General features: G+C 44.9%; 1 protein-coding gene across 1 annotated transcript in view; it reads right to left on the bottom strand.

Annotated features, from left to right (window-relative positions):
* The window catches only part of hpn (hepsin), a 68,943-nt gene extending 45,356 nt beyond the window's left edge, over window positions 1-23,587 (bottom strand). Inside the window, exon 1 of the mRNA XM_083638117.1 lies at window positions 23,481-23,587. Within this exon, the coding sequence (XP_083494243.1) occupies window positions 23,481-23,517 (37 nt within the window). The 5' untranslated portion in view covers window positions 23,518-23,587. The remainder of the gene's footprint in view (window positions 1-23,480) is intronic.
* Between the last annotated feature and the right edge of the window lie 562 nt (window positions 23,588-24,149).

Below are 24,149 nucleotides of genomic sequence, written 5' to 3'. Positions count from 1 at the left end.
ACGCATTATTTGGTTGAACTGGCCGGGAGTCGTGAGTAGGCATCACTTTGTTTTGATGGGTGACAATGGAAAAAGGTTGAGAACCACTGCTCTATCCCAGACGCAGCACGAGCTGCTCTATCCCAGCCTCAGCATGAGCTGCTCTATCCCAGACTCAGCATGAGCTGCTCTATCCCAGACTCTGCCCGAGCTGCTCTATCCCAGACTCAGCATGAGCTGCTCTATCCCAGACGCTGCCCGAGCTGCTCTATCCCAGACTCTGCCCAAGCTGCTCTATCCCAGACGCTGCACGAGCTGCTCTATCCAAGACTCAGCACGAGCTGCTCTATACCAGACTCAGCATGAGCTGCTCTATCCAAGACTCCGCACGAGCTGCTCTATCCCAGACTCTGCCCGAGCTGCTCTACCCCAGACTCTGCCCAAGCTGCTCTATCCCAGACGCAGCACGGGCTGCTCTATCCAAGACTCAGCACGAGCTGCTCTATACCAGATGCAGCACGCGTTGCTCTATCCTAGACTCAGCAGGAGCTGCTCTATACCAGACGCAGCACGCGTTGCTCTATCCGAGACTCTGCACAAGCTGCTCTATCCCGGATGCAGCACGAGCTGCTCTATCCAAGACTCTGCCCGAGTTGCTCTATCCCAGACGCAGCACGAGCTGCTCTATCCAAGACTCAGCACGAGCTGCTCTATCCAAGACTCAGCACGAGCTGCTCTATCCCAGATGCATCGTGAGTTGCTCTCCCCCAGCCGCAGCATGAGCTGCTCTATCCCAGTCGCAGCTCTGGCTGCTCTATCCCATACGCAGCACACGCTGCTCTATCCCAGACGCATCCCGAGCTACTCTCTCCCAGACTCCGCACACGCTGCTCTATCCCAGACGCAGCATGAGCTGCTCTATCCCCGACATCGCACATGCTGCTCTATCCCAGACGCAGCACGAGCTGCTCTATCCCAGCTGCAGCTTCTGCTGCTCTATCCCAGACGCAGCCCGATCTGCTCTATCCCAGACTCGGCCCACGTTGCTCTACCCCAGCCGCAGCACGAGCTGCTCTACCCCAGACGCAGCACGAGCTGCTCTATCCCAGACGCAGCACGCGCTGCTCTACCCCAGACACGGCACGAACTGCTCTGTCCCAGACACGGCATGAGCTGCGGTATCCCAGGCGCAGCCCGAGCTGTTGGTTTGTTTGTTTGTTTGTTGCACATTTTAAAAGCAAACAGGTTAAACAGAAAATAAAATGTATACAAAGAAATAAAAAAACATGTGCAGGTGAGATGGAAACCCACTACGGGCTTATCTAGAAATCTCACCTAAAGACAAGAAATATACATAATAACAGTAAATGCAAGATAACACATTAGTTAACGTGTATAAATTTTACGTGGTTCGTATTTGTGTAAAAAGATTTAAATAAAATTAGATCTAAAACAAAAACAAAACAGCACTATGTTGAGAGGTTCAAGATAGATTCAAGATTTCAAGACTAGATAGAAACTGGATCATTCAATGCAAAATCTGTTAGATATTAGGCTACGTTCACACAGCCATCCTTAGTAGGGGTGGGAATCACCAGATGTCCACGATACGATACTAAAACAATACTTGAGTCACGATACGATAGTATTGCGCTATTGCGATATCGCCGATATATTGAATATTGCGATATATTGAATATTGCGATATTTCGATATATTGTCTAACTCCTTTTCCTACCTTTTCCTTGACCTCACCGGAAGTAAAACATGCAGTGTTTTTTTGTTTTGTTTTGTTTTTGCCCAAAATGTAGGCTACATTATTAAGCTTCTCTGGACTCAATACACCACTGCAGGCGCAAACTGCAACATTGGGCGATTCAGGCCCGGTGGCCCCGGTGGCCTGGCATGGCCTGGCCTGCAATTTTTTTTTTTTTTTATATCGATACAATATCGTCAGGCAAAATATCGTGATACTATGGTGTATCGATTTTTTCCCCCACCCCTAATCCTTAGTGCTTGAATCATGACTGTGTGAACAGTACAAGTCACATTGAAAGTGACTTTTTTAAAGATGACCTGGGCTACTTTCAAATGTGGAAAAACATCAGATTCGAATCTGATGTTTTGGAATGTGACTCTGGTGTGGACATCTGCCCCATATCTGACTTAATGCTTCAATGTGACTTTTACGTCATTCCAGAGCAACATTCGTCACTATTCTGCGCTGGCGGGAGGAGGGAGGTCTAAGTGGGCAGATTGTGATTACAAACATGGAGGACAGCTGCGAGGGAGCTCAGTGGAGGGACAGTGAGGTTTTAGACCTAATGCGCTCTATCGTCGCCTATAAACTGCGTTTAGTGCCAGGCGCAGCCCAGATTATATCTTGGTGTCGGCGCTACACGCGGCCTTAAGCATTATAACCACGCCTTTTAAGCGTAAAATTATGCACTATCTGCTCATTGGGGAAGTGCAGTAAACAAATCACATGCTTCACTTTTCAGCTCCAATTCCACGGAGCGATCCAGTCCGGCTTCAGAAAAGCCGAGGGCTCTGATCTCCCCCCTCCCTTTTATTCCCTCTGTCTGTCTCCATATATAGGCTATTATTCCATATTATTCTCAAACCAATCTACCTGCAGTTTAAATACTGCAAGCATGTAAATACGCTACACTGTAGCAAGATCAAAGTGAAAAGAATGTTCTAAACGCATCGGCTAGAAAAAAATAGTGTATCCCTATGATGATATTAGATTGGTGAAAGTTTGTCCAGAATGATAGCGTTTTCTCTCCCCTGCTGCACAGGTAGGATGATGCACATAAATATAGCCTACATTATGTAAAGTCATTGCAGAAATGTGTTTTTATTGTAAAACTAAATGTGAAGTAGGGCCAATTTATTGAAGCAGACATCACAGTATAGCACATGACAGTAGAACCGCGTTACGCTGTCACTTATCTAAATCACGTTAAATCTACGAGGGATATATATAGGCCCAGGATGACATATATGTTTCACATAGGGTTGTGTTTGGATTTCGCGATTTTATTTTGTCCAATATTGAAATGTTCTACAGGTTGTGTTTGGATTTCGCGATTTTATTTTGTCCAATATTGAAATGTTCTACAATAGCATGTTGTGGTAACATTACATATTATTTCGATCTATTTCGATGTACCTTTCTATCTATTTAGGCTAATTTGGATGCGATTTATTATCGAAATGTATTAGCCCAATGCATGCTGGGAGATGTCTGGCTGTTGCAGGGAAGCCAGGCAGTGAATGTTTGGCCAGAATGATCTCGTTTTCTCTCGCCTTCACTGCACATGATGCAACAGCCTCTGAATGTCACAGGCTCAAAACTGTCATGTTAGAAAAAACTGTCATGTTGTTATACTATGTACGGTATAACAACTTCTTTTTTCTGAGAGAGAGAGAGAACCGGCAAACTTTTTTCACCAGTCGTATTGTGCCTGTCAGACTGATGAGTAAGAGAAAGGGGGTGACACAGAGAGAAGGGGGACAGAGGAGAGGCAGAGGAGCGCTCCGCGGCACACTGAATAGGCCTGGTTTTCGAAAGCGCAAAGCGCTAAATTAACGCCAGGAGGGAAGATATCATTAGGCCGGTATTTAAGGCCGAAACGCCCATTCTCGCCCATTTCGCGTAAAGCGCATTTCGGGGCCTAAAGCCATGTTGCTATCTTCCCGAGGCAGGCGCAAGGCACGTTTTTTTGCGTTTAAGGCCAGTTTTTGCGCCGAAGGCCTGTGGGAGAATAGGGCCCTATAAGTATTAGCAAGAAGTAGCAGCTATTGTTCCACAGAAAGCCATCATTAAAATTTGTTTTCTCATCTGTTTCTCATCTATCAAGATTCCTAGAAATCTTGATGATGAGACTCTGATAATTTCCTCACCATCTATGTGCAATTTAAATAATTCTGATTTATAGTTATTTTTACCATGCAGCAAATATCATAAAGTTTGATTTTTTTTCACATTTAATGCCAATTTGTTTGTCTGGAACCATTTAGAATACATGAGCAGGCCATTATTTACCTCGTTCATGAGAACAGTCAAGTTTTTATTGGAGATCAGTAAATTGATATTGTCTGCAACTAATATTGGAAATATTGTATTTGACACTGCTGCAAGATCGTTTATGAAGATAAGAAACAGTAGGGGTCGCAAAATTGAGCCTTGAGGCGCCCCACACTGAATCTTAGCTCTCCTAGACTCTATACCATTGATATTAACATATTGTTCTCTATTATAAACATAATTACAAAACAACTTAATGACATTGCCATGAAAACCATATGCATACAATTTAGCAACCAAGATGTCATGATTGACAGCATCAAACGCTATAGAGAGATCCAAGAAAATACCACATGCAAACTCTTTCTCATTTCCAAGGCAATGTGAATCTTGTCTACTAGTTGTAAAAGGCTGGTCTATCCCAGACACACTGCTCTATCCCAGACGCACTGCTCTATCCCAGACACACTGCTCTATCCCAGACGCACTGCTCTATCCCAGACACACTGCTCTATCCCAGACACACTGCTCTATCCCAGAAACACTGCTCTATCCCAGACGCACTGCTCTGTGCTCTATCCCAGACACACGGCTCTATCCCAGACGCAGCCCGAGCTGCTCTATCCAGACGCAGCACGAGCTGCTCTATCCAGACGCAGCACGAGCTGCCCTATCCCAGAAACACTGCTCTATCCCAGACGCACTACTCTATCCCAGGTGCAGAACGAGCTGCTCTATCCAGACACAGCACGAGTTGCTCTATCCAGACTCAGCACAAGCTGCTCTATCCAGACACAGCACGAGTTGCTCTATCCAGACTCAGCACAAGCTGCTCTATCCAGACACAGCATGAGTTGCTCTATCCAGGCGCAGCACTCGCTGCTCTATCCCATACACACCACGAGCTGCTCTATCCCAGTCACTCTGCTCTATCTCAGACACGACACGAGCTGCTCTATCCCATACACACTGCTCTATCCCAGACGCACTGCTCTATCCCAGACGTGGCGTGTGCTGCTCTATCTCAGATGCAGAACGGGCTGCTCTATCTCAGACACACTGCTCTATCTCAGACACACTGCTCTATCCCTGACACACTGCTCTATCTCAGACACACTGCTCTATCCCTGACACACTGCTCTATCTCAGACACACTGCTCTATCTCAGACACACTGCTCTATCTCAGACACACTGCTCTATCTCAGACACACTGCTCTATCCCAGATGCACTGCTCTATCCCAGACACACTGCTCTATCCCATATGCACTGCTCTATCCCAGACACACTGCTCTACCCCAGACACACTGCTCTATTCCAGACACACTGCTCTATCCCATATGCACTGCTCTATCCCAGACACACTGCTCTACCCCAGACACACTGCTCTATTCCAGACACACTGCTCTATCCCAGATGCACTGCTCTATCCCAGACACACTGATCTATCCCAGACACACTGCTCTATCCCAGACGCACTGCTCTATCCCAGATGCACTGCTCTATCCCAGACACACTGATCTATCCCAGACACACTGCTCTATCCCAGACGCACTGCTCTATCCCAGACGCACTGCTCTATCCCAGACACACTGCTCTATCCCAGACACGGCACAAGCTGCTCTATGCCAGACGCACTGCTCTATCCCAGACGCAGCCCGAGCTGCCACGCTGCTCCCTCTTCCCCCTCGTCACAGCGCTGCAGAGAACAAACACTCTATTGTCTCTTCCTCTACCTGAGACCTCCCCCCTGTGTGTGTGTGTGTGTGTGTGTGTGTGTGTGTGTGTGTGTGTGTGTGTGTGTGTGTGTGTGTGTGTGTGTGTGTGTGTGTAGTGGAGGTTGGTAGGATTGAGAGTATTGAAGCCATATTCCACCTGTATCAGTTGTATTTTGTGTTACACTAAAGTTTTTCTGTCATGTTGAGTGTACTGTATAATGTTATACAAGTATGAACATTAACTGAAAGGTGTATTTCATGCCTGGGAGTTCTACCCATTTTAGTCTCGCTTGCCAGACTATCTCCGTTTCGTGCTGTACCCGCGCAGGAGAGAGTCTGGCTTCTCTTACTCTCACTCTGGTATAGCGGGGGAGAAATCAGAATCAGAATCAGAATCAGAAAGACTTTAATGATCCCCGGGGGGAAATTGGGACAAGTTACAGCAGCTCGCACTCAGAACACACATAGCATAACACAGTATCACACAGTATCTCCCTAAACGTAAACAGTCAATACAATAAGTAAAATGCAGTAAAATGCAATAGAGTAAACTCAAATAAAGTAGAGTAAGTAGAGTAAAGTATAATGTACAGTACGTGTCAAATTGCAGTTATTGCACACTGGAATTATATTTTTTATTTCAGTGTGTGTCAATTATATGTGGCTCAGCTAAGGCAGTTAACCTATCGGCTGACTCACAGGAATGATTTCCTGTGCCTCTCTGTGTTGCATCTGGGTGGGATCAGTCTCTCACTGAACGTACTCCTGTGTTTGACCAGCACACCGTGGAGTGGGTGAGAGTCATTGCTCATGATGGAGCGTAGCCTGGACAGCGTTCTCTTCTCCGACACCGCTGTCAGAGAGCCCAGCTCCAGCCCCACAATGTCCCTGGCCTTACGGATCAGTTTGTTGAGTCTGTTGGCGTCCGCTGCCTTCAGCCTGCTGCCCCAGCACACTATAGCATACAGGAAGGCACTGGCCACCACCGACTCATAGAACATGAACGTGTGTTGTTCTCTGTATTTTTTTTTTTTCTCTTATATCTGTTGAGTAAGTCTTCTATGTAGATCTTACATTTTAGCTGTATGTTGATCCCAAACTCAGGTTTTAGTATCTGACTGTATATTCCTGTATATTTGTACTTTGCACTTTTCACTTAGCTATGTAGAGCTCAAACTCAGGTTCTCAGTATCTGATTGTATATCTCTGCATACTTGCACTTTGCATTGTGTTTACATTTTAAATATGTATTTGTTGCACTATGTTACTTTTTACCCCTATCAGGACTCTAAGCCTGTATCATCTGGCAGGGGGACTAACAATGGAAATCAGTCTTGTGACTGCAATTGTCGTGCGTTTACATTTTTTTTAAATGTTCATTAATGTACACCTGTCCCCTATCGAACAAATTAATTAATTACGGTAATTAAAAAATAAATAAATTGAAACATCCTCAGCAGAGGTCCACAATGGAAATACGCCTTTTGGCTTCATTGTCTTTTTAACCTCGATGATTTTTAATTGTATGTATTCTTGGTGGGCAGAGATGTATACATATCTTTTTTTTTTTATTGTCAAATAAATCCAATCCAATCCAATCCAATCCAGTCCGGCAGACGTTGAAGGACCTCAGCCGTCTCAGGAAGTAGAGACGGCTATGCCCCTTCTTGTAGAGTGCTTCAGTGTTCTTAGCCCAGTCCAGTTTATTGTCAATGTACACTCCAAGGTACTTGTAATCCTCCACTATGTCAACACTGACCCCGTGGATTGAAACAGGGGTCACCGGAGCCATGACCCTCCTCAGGTCCACCACCAGCTCCTTTGAAAGAAAGGCTCTGTTATCTTTATAACCATCCCCCAAAAGTACCAAGCATGAAAACTTTTCATGCTTGTTGTTGCTATGGCAGTTCAACATTTTCAGCATGTAGGTTGCTAGCTTGCTAGCTAGCGTTGTTGTATAACAGCAGTGGAGGCATTTGAGAGCAACAAACAGGGAGCGGAAATGGATTTCCCTTCGCTCCGGATTAATGGTCGGAGCCAATGGCAGAGCTTATCAGCCTGCTTCCAGTGAGTCAGACTATAGAGCTGAACAGTCACGTGACATCTCTTGCCCCAGAAATGAGTTTGCCATTCATTTTCTCCATAGACATTTAGAAAAATCTTCGTTTTAAGGCTGGAACCAAGCCAACCTGTGACCTACTGAATCGTGACTGAGGGACCATAAAACATTTCAGTTGTTGCAAAAACAAACAAAAACAAACAATTTAATCTTTATTTTTTGTTTTTGCTCCAACTGAAATGTTGTATGGTCACTCACGATTCAATAGGTCACAGGTTGGCTTGGTTTCCAGCCTTAAAAGTCATTATATAAAGATGTTTTGAAATATATGGAGAAAATGAATGGGAAACTCACTTCCGGGGCCAGAGATGTCATGTGACTGTTCAGCTCTATACACATTTTCTTCAGTCAGGTGGACTGACTATACAGGACATCATCACTGACTCACAGTTTTGACTGCAGAGCCAGCATGGAACTGATGCACACCACTGCTTGTACACAGTCAGTGGTCCACACCTGGAATGGCTTTAAGATGGAAACACAAACTCAAATTGCTAACAAAAGTCCTTTGATACATTGGATGGGAAAATCTTGCATGAGCTAATACTGGATCTATAGAGACACTGCGGAGCGCGTCATCATTCAGAAACCATGCCGAAAACAGGGGAAAAGAAACCCCCCCCCCCCCAATCCTGGCATTCTCCTATGTCGCATGCATGGTTGCGTGTTGCACACAAAGATCAGGGCCCCTATTCTCCCACAGGCCTTCGGCGCTAAAACGGGCCTTCGGCGCTAAAAAACGTGCCTTGCGCCTGCCTCGGGAAGATATCAATATGGCTTTACGCTGCCAAATGCGCTTTAGGCCGAATGGGCATGGCGCACTCCCTGAATTGGCGAGAATGGGCGTTTCGGCGTTAAATATCGGCCTAATGGTATCTTCCCACCTGGCGTAAATTTAGCGCTTTGCGCTTTTGAAAACCAGGCCTATTCAGTGCGCTGGTTGCGTGGAGCGCTCCCCTCTGGCTCTCCTCTGTCACCCTTCTCTGTGTCACTCTCTCCCTCTCTCCTCAGTCTGACAGGCACAATACGACTGTCTCTCTCTGACTCCCTCGCTCAGACAGACACAACACGTCCCATAGAAAAAAGAAGTTGTAAGTTCACTGCAATGTGAATGTCCCAGCATGCATTGTGCTTCTCCATTTCGCTACTAAATAGCAACCAAATGAGCCGAAATATATATAAAGGTAGATCTAAATAATGTGTAATGGTAACACAACCTGCAATTGTAGAACATTTCAATATTGGACCAAATAAAACATCGAAATGAAAACACCACCCTATGTGAAACATATATGTCCTCCTGGGCCTATATATATCCCTTGTCGATTTAACGTGATTTAGATAAGTGACAGTGGAACGTGCTTCTACTGCCATGTGCTATACTGTGATGTCTGCTCCAATAACTTTGCCCTACTTCACATTTAGTTTTACAATAAAAACACATTTATGCAATGACTTTACATAATGTAGGGTATATTTATGTGCATCATTCTACCTGCAGCAGGGGAGAGAAAACGATATCTTTCTGGACAAACTTTCACCAATCTAATTAATCTCATCATATAGGGATAGGCTATATTTTTCTAGCTGATGCATTTAGAACATTCTTTTCACTTTGATCTTGCTATAGTGTAGCGTATTTACATGCTTGCAGTATTTAAACTGCTGTTAGATTGGTTTGAGAAGCATAATAATATGGAATAATAGCCTATATGGAGACAGACAGACGGGATGAAGGGAGGGGGGGGGGGAGCAGAGGCTTGGCTTTGTCTGGTTTTACCGGATTTCTCCTGGAATTGGAGCTTAAAAGGCAAGCGTACTGCACTTCTCCAATGAGTGGACTGTGCATAATTTTACGCTTAAAAGGCGTGGTTATAATGGTTGAGGCTGCGTGTAGCGCCGATACCAAGATATCAAGTGCGCTGGTCCACGCCCACTGCGCCAGACGCTCGGCGTAGAAACTAGGCCGATGCAACGATAGGGGCCCAAATATACGGAAGATGAACTCTCCTACTTACTTCCTTGACAGCTAGATCCACATTTTTCTTCTCGCCAATTCTCAATGGCTTCCTTGTTTGGCTCGGGAATACAAAAAAAACTTGAATTGGCGATTTTTTACATTTGTTGTCTGCGCAGCCCCACCACACAACAGCTTTTAGCAATGTTTATTTCAAGGAAAATTACGCTGGTGTGTGGAAATGAATGGACAGCTTTCCCCCGTGATGGGCGTGACCTATTTCATGCAGTGTCTCTATTATTGTAAAGGTAACTTGCAGACAATATAGTCTTGTCCTTCTTAGAGATGCATACACACAAACACACAGACACACACACACAGACACACACACACACACACACACACACACACACACACACACACACACACACACACACACACACACACACACACACACACAAGTGATATGAGTCATATGTGTTGCAGCCGTAGTCATAACAGAGAAGTTAAACACAGCGGACATACTGTAATTGATGTACGCCCCCCCTCCCCCCATCAAAAGAAACATACTAAGCTGTGTGATCTTGTGGGGGTGGGGGGGGGGCATGTAATATTAGTGTACATCCTAGAGCCCATGGCACACCAAGGAAACATACTCCAAAGATGGCAGTTGTCTAGAATGTCTGAAAATGTACTGCCCATGGCACACTGATCAAACAAATCCAAACATAACAGTTCACCAAACTTAACAGGTCGAACAGTTGACTTCAAAAATGAGCTCAAAATGGAGAGTGAAGAGGATATAGTGTAATTTAGAGACACTGCTTGTACAGTACTTGTATATATTGTACTTGTACAGTACTTGTGCCTTGCTTTAAAAAAATGAAATCCCTCTAGTACAATTAGGGACCTAAAAGGTCCCCATCAAAAACTATTACCGTAATTAACTATTATTTTCCATTTTTTGGGGGGTAAATCTTTTAATCAACTTCAGTCCTGATCATAACTACCAAATATTTATTCATTTTCAGAATTTTAACACACACAAAAAAAACACAAACAAAGAAATATGGTATGTTATATTTTGTAAGGCTTTTAAACTGACCCCAGGCTTCAAAATTGCAGTTAAGCGAGCTGTGTTGCTATGTGCATTGGAAAGCATGACAAACTGACCAAACTTCATCAAAACACAGACAAACAAGGACTGAACATGTCGAATCTGAACAAAAACATCTCCAAACAATTCCAGACAAGGACAGACAGCCTGCCATGGCACACCAAACAAACGTGTGTACCAAACAAAAGTGTGTGTTTGTTGGAGAATGTTTGCTTGGTGTGCCATGTGGGCTGTACAGTTTGTAGGTGTGTCATCTAATTATAACACACGCAGACACACCACAGGCCACTCCCAGCCTGTTCTGCTCCTCTTGTAATTATACAAAGACACTTGTTTCTGGGAGGACTCGCTTCAGTCAGACAACACAGAAACTGTCAAACCAAGACGCTACTTGACCTTGTTAAGTCATATGATATGGAAGATTGAATTGGCTCTCGAAATGATGATGATTTTCAACTGAAGACCATTTGACTTTGTTGCGAGGCGACCGGCCATGTCATGCTGTCACTGAATTCCCAAGTCTCTGCAATCTAAGGTAGGTTCCATACAATACTGCTGGCTAGGTTTATGGTCTGAAAGAAAAGGGTCAACTTTGTCAGACGAGCCTCCAGTGTCTCCAGTGCTAAAATGCAGTTCTCGGGTGAAAATTGCAAAAGATAAAAAACACATGCTACATAGACACTTCTCTATAAACATAGGAATCACTAAATACACCAAAAATCTATGAGAGTTTGTCTTGGTGATGTTGGAACAGAGAAATATTGACAACTGACAGTTTCACAGTTCAAGGCACAAAGACAACAGTAAAAAAAACGAAAGAAATTAATCTTATCTTTCCTTCCATAACATCATAACAGACAGTATACTCATTAAGCTGGAAACCTGGTCAGCACTGTAGATAACTGAGGCCAAGATAAACAAAAGAGACACAGATAGAGAGGGAGAGAAGTGGGTAATTTGATTGCCTTTTATATGTGCTGTTTCACTGATGATGATGATGATGATGATGATAATTATGATGCTGATGATGATGAGAAAAGTGTGTTTCAGATTATGAGGGGATGAGTAAGGTAGGAAAACTTTGTATGGGCTTCGCGTTATACTGGGTTGTTTGTGCATGCCAGCACAAAGTGTGTTGTTATTAGTGGAAAGGTAGGAGCACACAAAATAACTGGCAAACAAATTTAATAAGGTACAATTTGTAATTTGTACCTTATTAAATTAGTTTGCCAGTGATTTCGTGCGCTCCAGTCATCTCTACCTTTCCAGTATTCTGTCCTCGTCCGAGAGCACCGATCTCCCCTTGTGGACTGTAGCGCAAGAGATTCCTTCTACTGTGTGGTTATTAGTGTCAATGTAATAACCAGATAGTAACGGCATGTCATTTGTTATCAAATGCATTCCTCACGCTGACACAGGTTTAAGGCGAAATAGGAACTTTCCTCACCACTTTCTTGAATTTCAACAAATTGCCCACAATATTGCCCACGATATCTTTTATCAACATTTCCATCACAATCCTACTCTATATTGGTTACTCTTACTGAATGAAATGCAAATATTGCAAAAGAAAACATTCTATGGATGTATCTTTTTTCCATTCTGAGAGAGAGAGAGAGAGAGAGAGAGAGGGGGAGAGAGAGAGAGAGAGAGTATTTACCAGTCAGTGATGAACAAACCAGTTAATAGTTAACAGCCAAGTCGACTGATCCCCAAAAAACAGCCATGACCAGCAAAACACATTTTGTGTGTGTGTGTGTGTGTGTGTGTGTGTGTGTGTGTGTGTGTGTGTGGGGGGGGGGGGGGGTGGTAAAGGGCTCATTATACTCGAGCAAGGCGGAGCTCCGCGAGTTATGTGCGGACTGCGGACCTCACGCTGGGGCAGATGCTTTTATACTCAGAATGGCAGCCAAGTGATCAGCATGTTATTATAATGGTAATAGTGAGAACAGCCCGTGAAAAGTCGCAATGAAACGCTATTATGTGCAGTAGCCTACTGAGTGCGCTTTCTTTCTCAAACGACCGTATATCAGCACATGAATGAATCACCAAACTTGTTTTGACTGAATATCCGTTTCAGTTCTCAGGCCTGATAGCCTACTCTGTGCTGCTTTTAATCTCTCTCAACCATGCTCTCAACACAACACATTTAAACGAACAGTTGCAAATCAAAGTTTAGCCTACCACATGGGTCAAGAAATGTGGTAAAAAATCTTCAGGTACACGGTGGGCGGCCTACGGGCCCAACACATTGATGTAATTTGACACTCACGCCCCTCGCTCCTCCCCCGCGCCCTTCGCGGCACGGCGAGCATAAAACAAGCTTAATGCAGCCGCGTGGCTATGGCCCACTTCTGGCATAGGCCCATCCAATCACGAGAGTTAACACAGGTAGAATTTCGTCTTGTAAACAACCATTCCAATCGTTCTTTGGTTGGACTCTCTTATCTCTTTCTGCACATGCTTGTGCATTTGACATACGCAACGGGAATTACATTGCCTATTTTGAGAATTTGAATGGATGTGCTTGTTGTTTACCCAGGGACACTCAGGCTTGATGTTGGCAACGCAGCCGATTTTTATATCAGGTGCTGACTCAAGGCTAAGTTACACTAGACAACTTCAAAATCCTCACAGATTATGAAAATATAATATAATATAAATAAATAAATATAAATATAATTTGAAACAGCCGTGTGCTCGCACTACTCTTAAGAGCATGTGTATTACAGTGTATGGGGTGACTCTTTGGAACAGACTGGATGACAGGATCAAAGAAAGCTCTAGTATCTCTATTTTCAAATCTAATTTAAAAAAATATTTAATCAAGAAATACATTGAATCTTGAGTTACTAGGATTCTTACTGTTTTTTGGCAATGTCGTTTTTTCTTCCTGGTAGATAATTACTGTGTTATTGGTGGGTGTATGTACCTGGTCTGATGTGTATTCTGTACATTAATATACATATATGTATGATATACATATATGTATAAAAATTATTGTATGTGTAATGAGGTTATTATGCATATAATGTATAATATATGGTGTACATGATGTAAATTATATTGTAATATACATTATGTAAAGAATTGTTCTATACATTGGATGGATTCTTGGATGTATTGGTTCAACACAGGTTGATATCAAAACATTGGGTTTTTGGGGTAATGTTGGATTGTATTATTGGGAATGGGTATTGATAGGGATTTGTAGGTGGATTTATGATGTATGTGTATGGGTAAGTTTGTGTACGTTTGTGTATATACATGCATATACATGTATATGTATGTATGTGTATGCATGAGCATGTGGGGAGGAGCGTGAGAGTTGGGATATGCATATAATATAGGGATGTATGATTTTGTTTATGAATGATTGGGGGGCAGGACTCGATAAGCCTAGGCTTCTTCCTGCCCCTTTTCAAACAGTTCACCTTTTTTATGTTTGCGTTTACGTATTTTCCTTTTGATGAAGTCTATTAGACTGTTATGTTTACTGTTTTTTTTTTAACTTTATGTATTGTTTTAACTGTTTGAAATAAATCGTTTCAATCAATCAATCAATCAATCAAAAAGACTGGGAGTATACACTACTCCGGCACTGTTGCGTGTGTATGTTTGTTGCTGTCGGTGGGCACTGCTGGCGCCGTCTGTGGCTGCCGCTCCTCTATCAGTCTGTCAGTCTGTTTTCCTTTGCTTTTCACCTACTTTCTTCTGTTTCCCCGTCGATTTTTGTTTTTCTCTTTATCTGTCTTCCCCTGTTCGTGTCTTTCGCTACCTCACTCTCCCTGCCCCCTACTAGCTGGCTAACGCTAGCCAACAACAACACCTGTTAGCCACCGGCTAGCCCTACACCTGGCCTGCTTGGAGCTGCCCTCCTCGCTCTGTCTCGCTAACGTTTTTCTGGATTACTCACACTCGGACTTCTACTTAATTTTTTATTTTTACTGGACCACTCATTTTCCCGGATTTCCCCCTTCCTCTGGACTTCATCTTCCCCTGGCTGCACTCATCCAATTCCCCTCGGTACCGTGAGAAGCTCACCTATCCCGCCCGTGCTTACTCCCACTGCTGCTAACCCACTCACTCACTATCTATCCCTATGGCTCCCCTACTAAACCCTCTCTCCTTTCTACTAACATTACTAACCCTTTCTATCCCCACTAACCCCACCCTTTTGCTGCATGGTACACCCTGGTCTCCCCTCCACCTCCACTACTCCTCCCATCAACTTTTACTTCTTAACAATAACTACCGGTTACTGTTAAGGGTTACTACCCTCATCACTGCTTGCACTGCTGGCATCCTCCACCGTCACCGATACCTCCACCGTGGCCCCAAACACTCCCGTCATTCACATTCTTCCACTATCTCCTTCATCCAAACCATAAGCTCCCACCGCCCCCCCTCCACTACCCCCCCCCCCCCACACTCTGTCAACCTGGCTAACCTCCGTCCTCTCCACCGCGCCCCCACTACTCCACCTTTCCATCCACCCACCTTCACCCTCCTCAACAACCGGTCACTTAATAACAAAGCCCCCCTCCTGCATGAACTAATTCTTGACAATTCACTTGACTTTCTCCTCCTCACCGAAACCTGGCAACAACCCAATGATGTCTTCTCCCTCAACCAAGCATCTTCCCCTGGCTTCAGTTACATCTCCAAACCCCGCCCCTCCCGCCGCGGAGGTGGCCTGGCTGTCATTTTCAATCAACACTACTGGTTAACAGAACTCACCCTCCCCTCAGTTTCATCTTTCAAACTCCTGGCTTTCAAAACCTGCTGCTCCATCACTGTTCTACTCATTTACCGTCCACCCAAACCCCACCCATCATTCCTGTCCCACCTCACCGAAGTCCTCACAATAGCCTCATCTCTCTCTTCCCATCTACTCCTCCTCGGCGTCAACATCCACATCGACTCACCCACCTGTAAACCTGCATCCGACCTCACCTCTCTCCTGGACAACTTCAACTTCACCCAACACGTCACCTTCCCCACCCATGTCAAAGGCCACATCCTCGACCTTGTCTGCTCTGCCAATCTACCGGTTCTCAACATCCAACCTACTCCATTCCCTCTGTCTGACCACACTCTCATCCAGTTCACTGTCTCATCCCCCTCCCCACGCCCCCTAACCCTCAGAGAAATAACATTCCGGAACACCAAAGCACTCGACCCCCTGCAACTCTCCGACCTACTCACCACAGCTCTCAACCTGCACCCAGCCTCCACCTCACCTGATGATCTCACCAATTTTCTCAACGACACACTGTCTGCCTCCCTCGACTCCCTTGCCCCCCGCAAAACCAAAACCGTCTCCTTCAACTCCTCTGCCCCCTGGTTCACACCCCACCTCCGCACCATGAAACAAACTGGCCGCCAACTCGAACGTCTCTGCAAGAAAACCTCACTCACCGTCCATCTTCAAGCACTCAAAATCCACCTCTCCACCTATAAAGAAGCCCTCACTGCCGCCAAGTCTGCCTACTACTCCTCCATCATCAACGACCCCAGCCACAACTCTAAAACACTCTTCTCCACCGTCAACAACCTCCTCAAACCCCGCGCCGACGCCCTCCCTACCTCCACACCCGACCTATGCAACTCTTTTCTTCAGTTTTTTGCAGACAAAATCACCACCATTCATCAATCACTGTCCCCCGTGTCTGACCCAGCAGCCCCTACTCCAGCCCCTCTCCTCTCCATCCCTCTTGACCAGGCCTACCCCTCCCCCACACCGCCGCCTCTCCTACTTCACTCAGTTACCCCCTTTGTACAGCGCTTTCATTGAATCGGTGATCACCTTCTCTATTGCCTGCTGGTATGGCAGCCTTGACATCAAGAATAGGAACTCCCTAGGGAGAATTGTGAAAACGGCTTCAAAAATAGCCGGAATCCATTTTGGGAGCCTAGGCCACATTTTCAACTTGCAGTTGCTGAAAAAAGCAAGGGCTATCTGCTCAGACAATGCCCATCCGCTGGGCTCTGAATATGAGCTGCTTCCATCTGGCCTTCGTCTTCGTGCTCCCTTGGCTAAGAAAAATAGATATAGGAATTCCTTTGTGCCTGCTTCGATTCGAGCTTTAAATGCTACTTAAGAGAATATACAGTAATGTAACATCTATTTGATGTTTTTATTTATTTTATGTTCTCCTATACAATAGTTATATTGTAGCATTTATTTTCTGTAATATGTAGCGCTGTGTGGCTAAGTGTCCTTCTTAGACTGCCTTGCATTTGCACTTATCGGCCATGGCCTCTAATGCACTTTAAACTACACTGGCACTTTTGAACTGCACTGCTACTTTGTACTACGTCGTGGTCTATTGTGTCTCCATTTTGTTTTTATGGTTTTATGGTCTTTTTATGGTTTTTATGGTTTTACGGTCTATTTGTGTCTGCACTTTGTTTTCATGTTCTTATTTCGAGTCTTGTGTGATTTTATGACTGTTTTGTTTTTGCTCTGCTGCAACCCAAAGTGCCCTTCTGGGACATGAATAAGCTTGAACTTGAACTTGAACTTGAACTCAACCATCTCCAAACTCATCAGTTCATCGAAACCCACAACCTGCTCCCTCGACCCCCTCCCCACCCCCCTGCTGAAATCATGCCTCCCTCACCAATCTCTTCAACTCCTCCCTGTCCCATGGTATTGTCCCCTCCGCCTTCAAAACCGCCTCTGTCACCCCAATCCTCAAGAAACCTGGTCTCGACCTCTCCACCCTCAACCACTACCGGCCCATCTCCAACCTCCCCTTCCTCTCCAAAACCCTGGAATGCCTTGTCGCCACACAACTCCAAACTAACCTGCACTCCAATAACCTCTTCGAACCCCTCCAATCCAGTTTCCGCCCACTTCACTCCACAGAAACTGCACTCCTCAAAGTCCTCAACGACCTCCTCACCTCTGCGGACACTGGATCCCTCACCTTCCTCATCCTCCTCGACCTGAGTGCAGCCTTCGATACCGTGAGCCACGCCATCCTGCTGTCCAGACTTGAGGCTCTCGGTATCGAAGGCACCACACTCAGGTGGCTCCACTCCTACCTCTCCAACCGCTCCCACTTCATCTTCATCCACAACCACTCCTCCGCCCCCTCCCCAGTCTCACACGGTGTCCCCCAAGGCTCCGTTCTCGGCCCACTCCTCTTCCTCATCTACATCCTCCCCCTTGGTAAGATCCTCTGCCACTTCAACCTCAACTTCCACTGCTATGCCGACGACACCCAGATCTCCTTCAGCACTAAATCCCCTCAGAACCCACCCCTCTCCCACATCAACTCCTGCCTGTCTGCAATAAAAGTCTGGATGCAACACAACTTCCTTCAACTAAACAGCAATAAAACTGAACTCCTCCTCATCGGCTCCAAATCCACCCTCAGCAAACTCAACAACCCCTCACTCACCATCGACTGCACCACCGTTTCCCCATCTCCTCAGGCACGCAACCTTGGCGTAATCTTTGACCCCACCCTCTCCCATGAGCCCCACATCTGCCATATTGTCAAAACCTCTTTCTACCATCTCCGCAACATTGCTAAGATCTGGTCCTCCCTCTCACACCCTGCTGCTGAAACACTCATTCACGCCTTCATCTCCTCCCGTCTGGACTACTGCAACTCACTCCTCTATGGCACCAACACCACCCTCCTCAATAGACTCCAACTGGTCCAAAACGCAGCCGCCCATCTCCTCACCCACACCAAATCCTGGCACCACATCACCCCAGTCCTTCAACAACTCCACTGGCTTCCCATCTCCTCCCGGATCATCTACAAAATCCTCGTCATCACCTACAAAGCTCTCCACCAACTGGCCCCCCCATATCTCACCAACCTCCTCTCCCCCTACCAACCCTCCCATTCCCTCCGATCCACCTCTGCCGGCCTTCTCTCCACCCCCAAATCCAACCTCCGCAGTTTCGGCAGAGCCTTCTGCAGGGCAGCTCCCAAGCTCTGGAACTCTCTCCCCACGGACATTAGAGAATCTGACTCCCTCACTGTCTTCCAATCCTGTCTCAAAACCCATCTCTTCTCCTCTGCCTTCTCCTAGCCCCCCTGCCTATCCCTGTGTGCCTGTGTCATGTTTGTCCATTGTCTGTTGCACTTACCTTGTCCCCGCCCCTCTAGTGTTTCTTTTTGTACAGCGTCTTTGAGTCCTTGAAAAGCGCTATAGAAAACACACGTTCATTATTATTACTAACCGACTGGTTCCCGAATATTCTTTTATGAAACTGGGGGTCATACACTACACAACTTGTCACAGCAACTAAACCCAACTGAACGCAGCAAACTCACATCAAAACAATGAGCTCTCACAGATACTAACCATACTGGAAGCTAGACAACTTTACCTTCAAAATAAAGGTGCAAATGTATTACTGCATGACTCACTACAGTTTAAAATTGACTTTTCAAAGGCACAAGATTGTGTTAATTTACAAAAGGTTTCTCTGCAAATGTTTTCTTTTCCTCTTTGGTAGTTGGGGTATTTCGGATCATACACAAAAAACATTAGCCTGGTAAACCAGCCGGTCACGTGAACTCACTTTTCATTTCATTCTACCTTTCAGTCTGGCCTCCAGCTTTCACTCAGTCTTTGGAGTGGGCAGAAGTTGGGCAGGTGTACTTGCCTTGACAGACAACTCCTTCAGCCAATCAGCTTCGGATCCAGTCAAACCCAAATCCACTCAGGAGAACAGAAAAACAATATTTTCCGCTGAGAAACTCTGCTGTTGCAGACTCCTGTACGTGTATACGGTAATTGTTGTTATTGAGTCTATTTCTGCAATAACTGCACTTTATGGCTGTTTAAACTCGGCGAACGTTGATGTTCCATCCACGGAGGCAGCCATTACTGTTTTGCTAGCTGCGTTCCTGATTGGCCGGTTACGATGTCAACTACGAGGCGGGTCGCTGATTGGTTAGAGCACTTTGCAATTTCTGCAAACACCCTCCCAGAGTGTTCATGTGAGTTCACGTGACCGGCTGCTTTACCAGGCTAAAACACACACACACACACACACACACACACACACACACACACACACACACACACACACACACACACACACACACACATTGCAATGGTACTTTTATTTAACCCATTGATACCTGATGCAGCATTTGCAGCACATATCCCTCATTTGTGTGTGTATCCCTTTAAGACCGCGAACCGCGTGTCTTAAAGGGATACACACACAAATGCTGCATCAGGTATCAATGGGTTAAAAAGCACTCTTTTTGAAAGTTGCAACCGAAAGTTTCCATTTTATTCTGGCTGACTTGACAAATGGATTTTAGCATGTTCATGTTGTCTTTGATGTTGAGTCTTCCACGCATCTCTGTATTATGCACGTGTGCCTTGAATAATCATAAATATGTATGTATGAAGAATGATTAGCTATTTGACTGCTTCTTGGCATAGCCTCATAGTGTAATATCATTGGATATTGACGGGATCCATATGCATGTAGATGAGTTTACACTATGCGACTGCATCCAGAGTCGGCTTGGAAATTCAAACATGTTTGATATAATCGTTGTGGCTCTGACTGGCGTCGGGAGGGAGTTTACAATTGACGATTAGGATCTGTACCCCATCATACACTAACAGATTTTGGTGCCAATTGGCCACAACAACTGCCCACAACAACTGCAGACTAGAGTAGACAAAGAGACTGTGCTGGACTCGAAATCCTGTCTAAAATCAGGGGGAAAGTCTTGTAGTGTAACCTCAGCTTAACCGGGCTAGTTTCAGTGTACGTCGGTGAAAATTACAAATGGATTCAATCAGTGCTGGGGAAAAACAACCTTTTTTCTGACACTCAACTGAGCAGACGAGCCCAACTATTTTCTCCATAGGCTTTACAATGCTATGAGGACTGAGGGGCACAAGTCCTATCAGCCCTAACCAACTCCAGTTTGATTGCCAGTGCCTCACACACACTGACAGGAGTAGTAACCCTGACATACATGTCTTTGATGGTGGGAGGAAACCGGACCACCTGGAGGAAACCCACACGAACACAGGGATAACTTGCAAACTCCAGGCAGAAAGGACCTGGGACGCACCGGGGTTCAAACACGGGGCCTTCTTGCTGTGAGACAACAGTGCTAACTACTGAGCCACTGTGCCGTCGCACGGGGTTATATATTGTGACATGGTATTGTACTGTATGTATATATTGTGACATGGTGTTGTACTGTATGTATATTGTGACATGGTGTTGTCCTGTATGTATATGGTGACATGGTGTTGTATTGTATGTATATTGTGACATGGTGTTGTAATGTATGTATATTGTGATGTGGTGTTGTACTGTATAGCTATTTTCACACATGAACTCCGGATCAGGTGAGGTTTGCTCCCCACTGAGCCTGCCCCGGATGATACGTGAAGTGTACCCTTTCACACATGAGGCATGTTGCATTCTCACATGAGTAGCACCTCCGCAGAGTTTGTAAAGTAGAGAGGGGGCGGGCGGCGGGGGTGGGGGAATTTGGGCATGACCACACAATGTTGTGAAAACTAAAAATACATAATGGGCGATAACTGCCTAACATTCACGGCATATAATCGTTTGCGCATAACGTTAGTAATTAATTAAACAACCCTACAACTCACGCCCAGATGCATCGATTTCCTCGAGTCGCAAGCACTACAAACAAAACAGGTATTTGCTATGTTCAGTCCTAAAATGCATCAAACCTACTAGAATTATACAGAATACAGGAAGCTAGTCGTTTTTACCTTCAAAATAAAATAAATGTTGTATTACTTAGTAACAAAAAATCTGAATGTCGACTCACTACGGGTTAAAATTGACTTTTCGAAGGGAGCAGATATTCTTCCAGTTTATCTCCGTTCTGTATCTTTCGAAACACACACAAAAAAACATTACACGTGCATTTACTTTATTTATTGCGAAGGTTATACCCGGAAGTTTTCGTTTTATACTGCCTGACTTGACGCTACTTGGAATTTGCGGTTCTGCCATTTAATCTTCACAAACGCTGTGTAAACGTTAAATCAAAGACATGAATGCAACCAGATCCAGATACCCTACCCGATGTCCAATACTGGGAAGCGGGACGACCCTCGCGTCCAAAAATGCTTATTAAATGTGTGTGCTGTGCGAAGCAGACATGAAATCAGATCAGAGCCATGAGCCTTTCAATCCAGCAATCCAATGTGTTGCTGTCGCACACGGAGCAGGTTTGAGCTTCATTTGGAAACCCATGGAAATGGCATGATGTGTTTTTTTGCTCGCTCATTCACATCGACTATTTATATAATAATAATCTGTCACAATGTCTCTGTCCTCATGCACTCACGAGCTGACTACTTCACGGAGCTCTGGAGGGGGGGGGGGACAATACGCTTCTGCGACTACGGCTGGGGGTACACTTACCTGCGGGTAGGAGGAGGCTCCGCGGGAGCGCGCATGAGCCACATGCACACATTCACACATGACAGCCATCCGCATGGCCTCTAGATAACTCCTGAATTCCAGACATGTGTGAAAGCAGCTTATGTATATATTGTGACATGGTGTTGTATTGTATGTATATTGTGACATGGTGTTGTCCTGTATGTATATTGTGACATGGTGTTGTACTGTATGTATATATTGTGACATGGTGTTGTATTGTATGTATATATTGTGACATGGTGTTGTATTGTATGTATATTGTGACATGGTGTTGTCCTGTATGTATATTGTGACATGGTGTTGTACTGTATGTATATTGTGAGATGGTGTTGTACTGTATGTTGTGATCAAAATGTTGCTTCATCACAAATTACAGCAGAATCAACAGGAGCCAGGACGCTCCTTTTGGGTCAAACCTTTTTAGCCGCTTGTTGGCAGACCACTGCACTAAAAACAAGGGGGAAATGTCATAGCACTTTATATTACAGTTCGGTAACAACATGGTAATAGGGGGTAATAGTGTGATAATAATTAGGTAATATCATGTAATTAGCAAAGTAATAATCAGGTAATAGCTGTGGTAGTTTTTGTGTAATAACCACGAATTAGGGCTGTTTCCGCTTAATTTCATGGCAATAGTAGATTAAACCAAACATCTACAGATGCAGGGATTACCTGGACGTTTCCCCAGAGCTAGCTCTCTTGGGGTTGCGGTTAGTGTGTACACTTTGTAAGCGGGAGATCGGTGGAGCGAATCCCGCCTCCACCCCTGACCAAGTAACTGCCAACGCAGGCTACATTGAAGCTAATATTACCATACAATTAAATGAAAAAAAGGGAGTTTAGCATTTTGCAGCCCTGATTCATGGTTATTACACAGAAAGAACAACAACTTTGTTGTTAATGAGCTGTAATGCCATTTTGATCTGGAAGAACAGCCTACCCTGATGAAAAGAGGCAATGCATTTCTTACTATATAGTTGTACAGAAGCAGTAGGCTAGGCTGAGCCTGAAAGGAAGTTGATGTGAAAAAGTTCACTAGCCTATTACATCATCCAAAACTGGATGCCCCCCCCCCCCCCCCCCCCCCCCCACTGTGTGTGACATGTGTTACTCACCCATCTTCCCCTCTTTCCCAGCTTTCTCAGCATACATTCTTCCAGAAGCAGAGGGTCAATTAACAGTCTCTCCGTCTTTCCTTTTTTCCTTCCTCCCTTCCTTCCTCCTTTCCTTTCGCCTCAGGGCAAGTGGACCTGTCCCTCAGCAATCTTTTGCCTGGTGAAATAATGTTGAATTGTCACACAAAAAAAGTGTCACCAGACCAGGCACATTTTAAATTAGTTCGATGTTTTGAATATATTTCTCCTTTAAATTATTCATTCTGTCTTTATTGCTCTATTATCTTACACCAGGATCCTTTAAATGTGTCAGTAAGACAGGATGAGTCATAGTACCTGCTGAGCACAATGAGCGATAGTTCATCTAAGCATACCTCTAACACAGTGATACTCAACTTGCGGCCCGGGGACCAGATGCGGCCCGCGACCGGGTGCAGAGTCGCCCCTCGACCATTTTCTAATAATTTCACGTTAGTTTTCATTTTGAATTAGAATCTAGAATTCACAATAAAAACTACTGTGAAATCAAGTTTGGCTGAGCTCTAGCTAAATTGTCAAATACCGCCGTCTGCTCACTACCCAGGCACTGTATGTAGGCTACTTAACCTAACTAACTTAACCTAACTAACTATCCGGTGTCGGTGTGCACAACATTGTCAAAGTAAACTC

Source organism: Poromitra crassiceps (assembly GCF_964638095.1).
Source record: "Poromitra crassiceps genome assembly, chromosome: 1".
NCBI classification, from domain to species: Eukaryota; Metazoa; Chordata; class Actinopteri; order Beryciformes; family Melamphaidae; genus Poromitra; species Poromitra crassiceps.
This window is presented reverse-complemented; position numbering and strand designations above follow the sequence as displayed.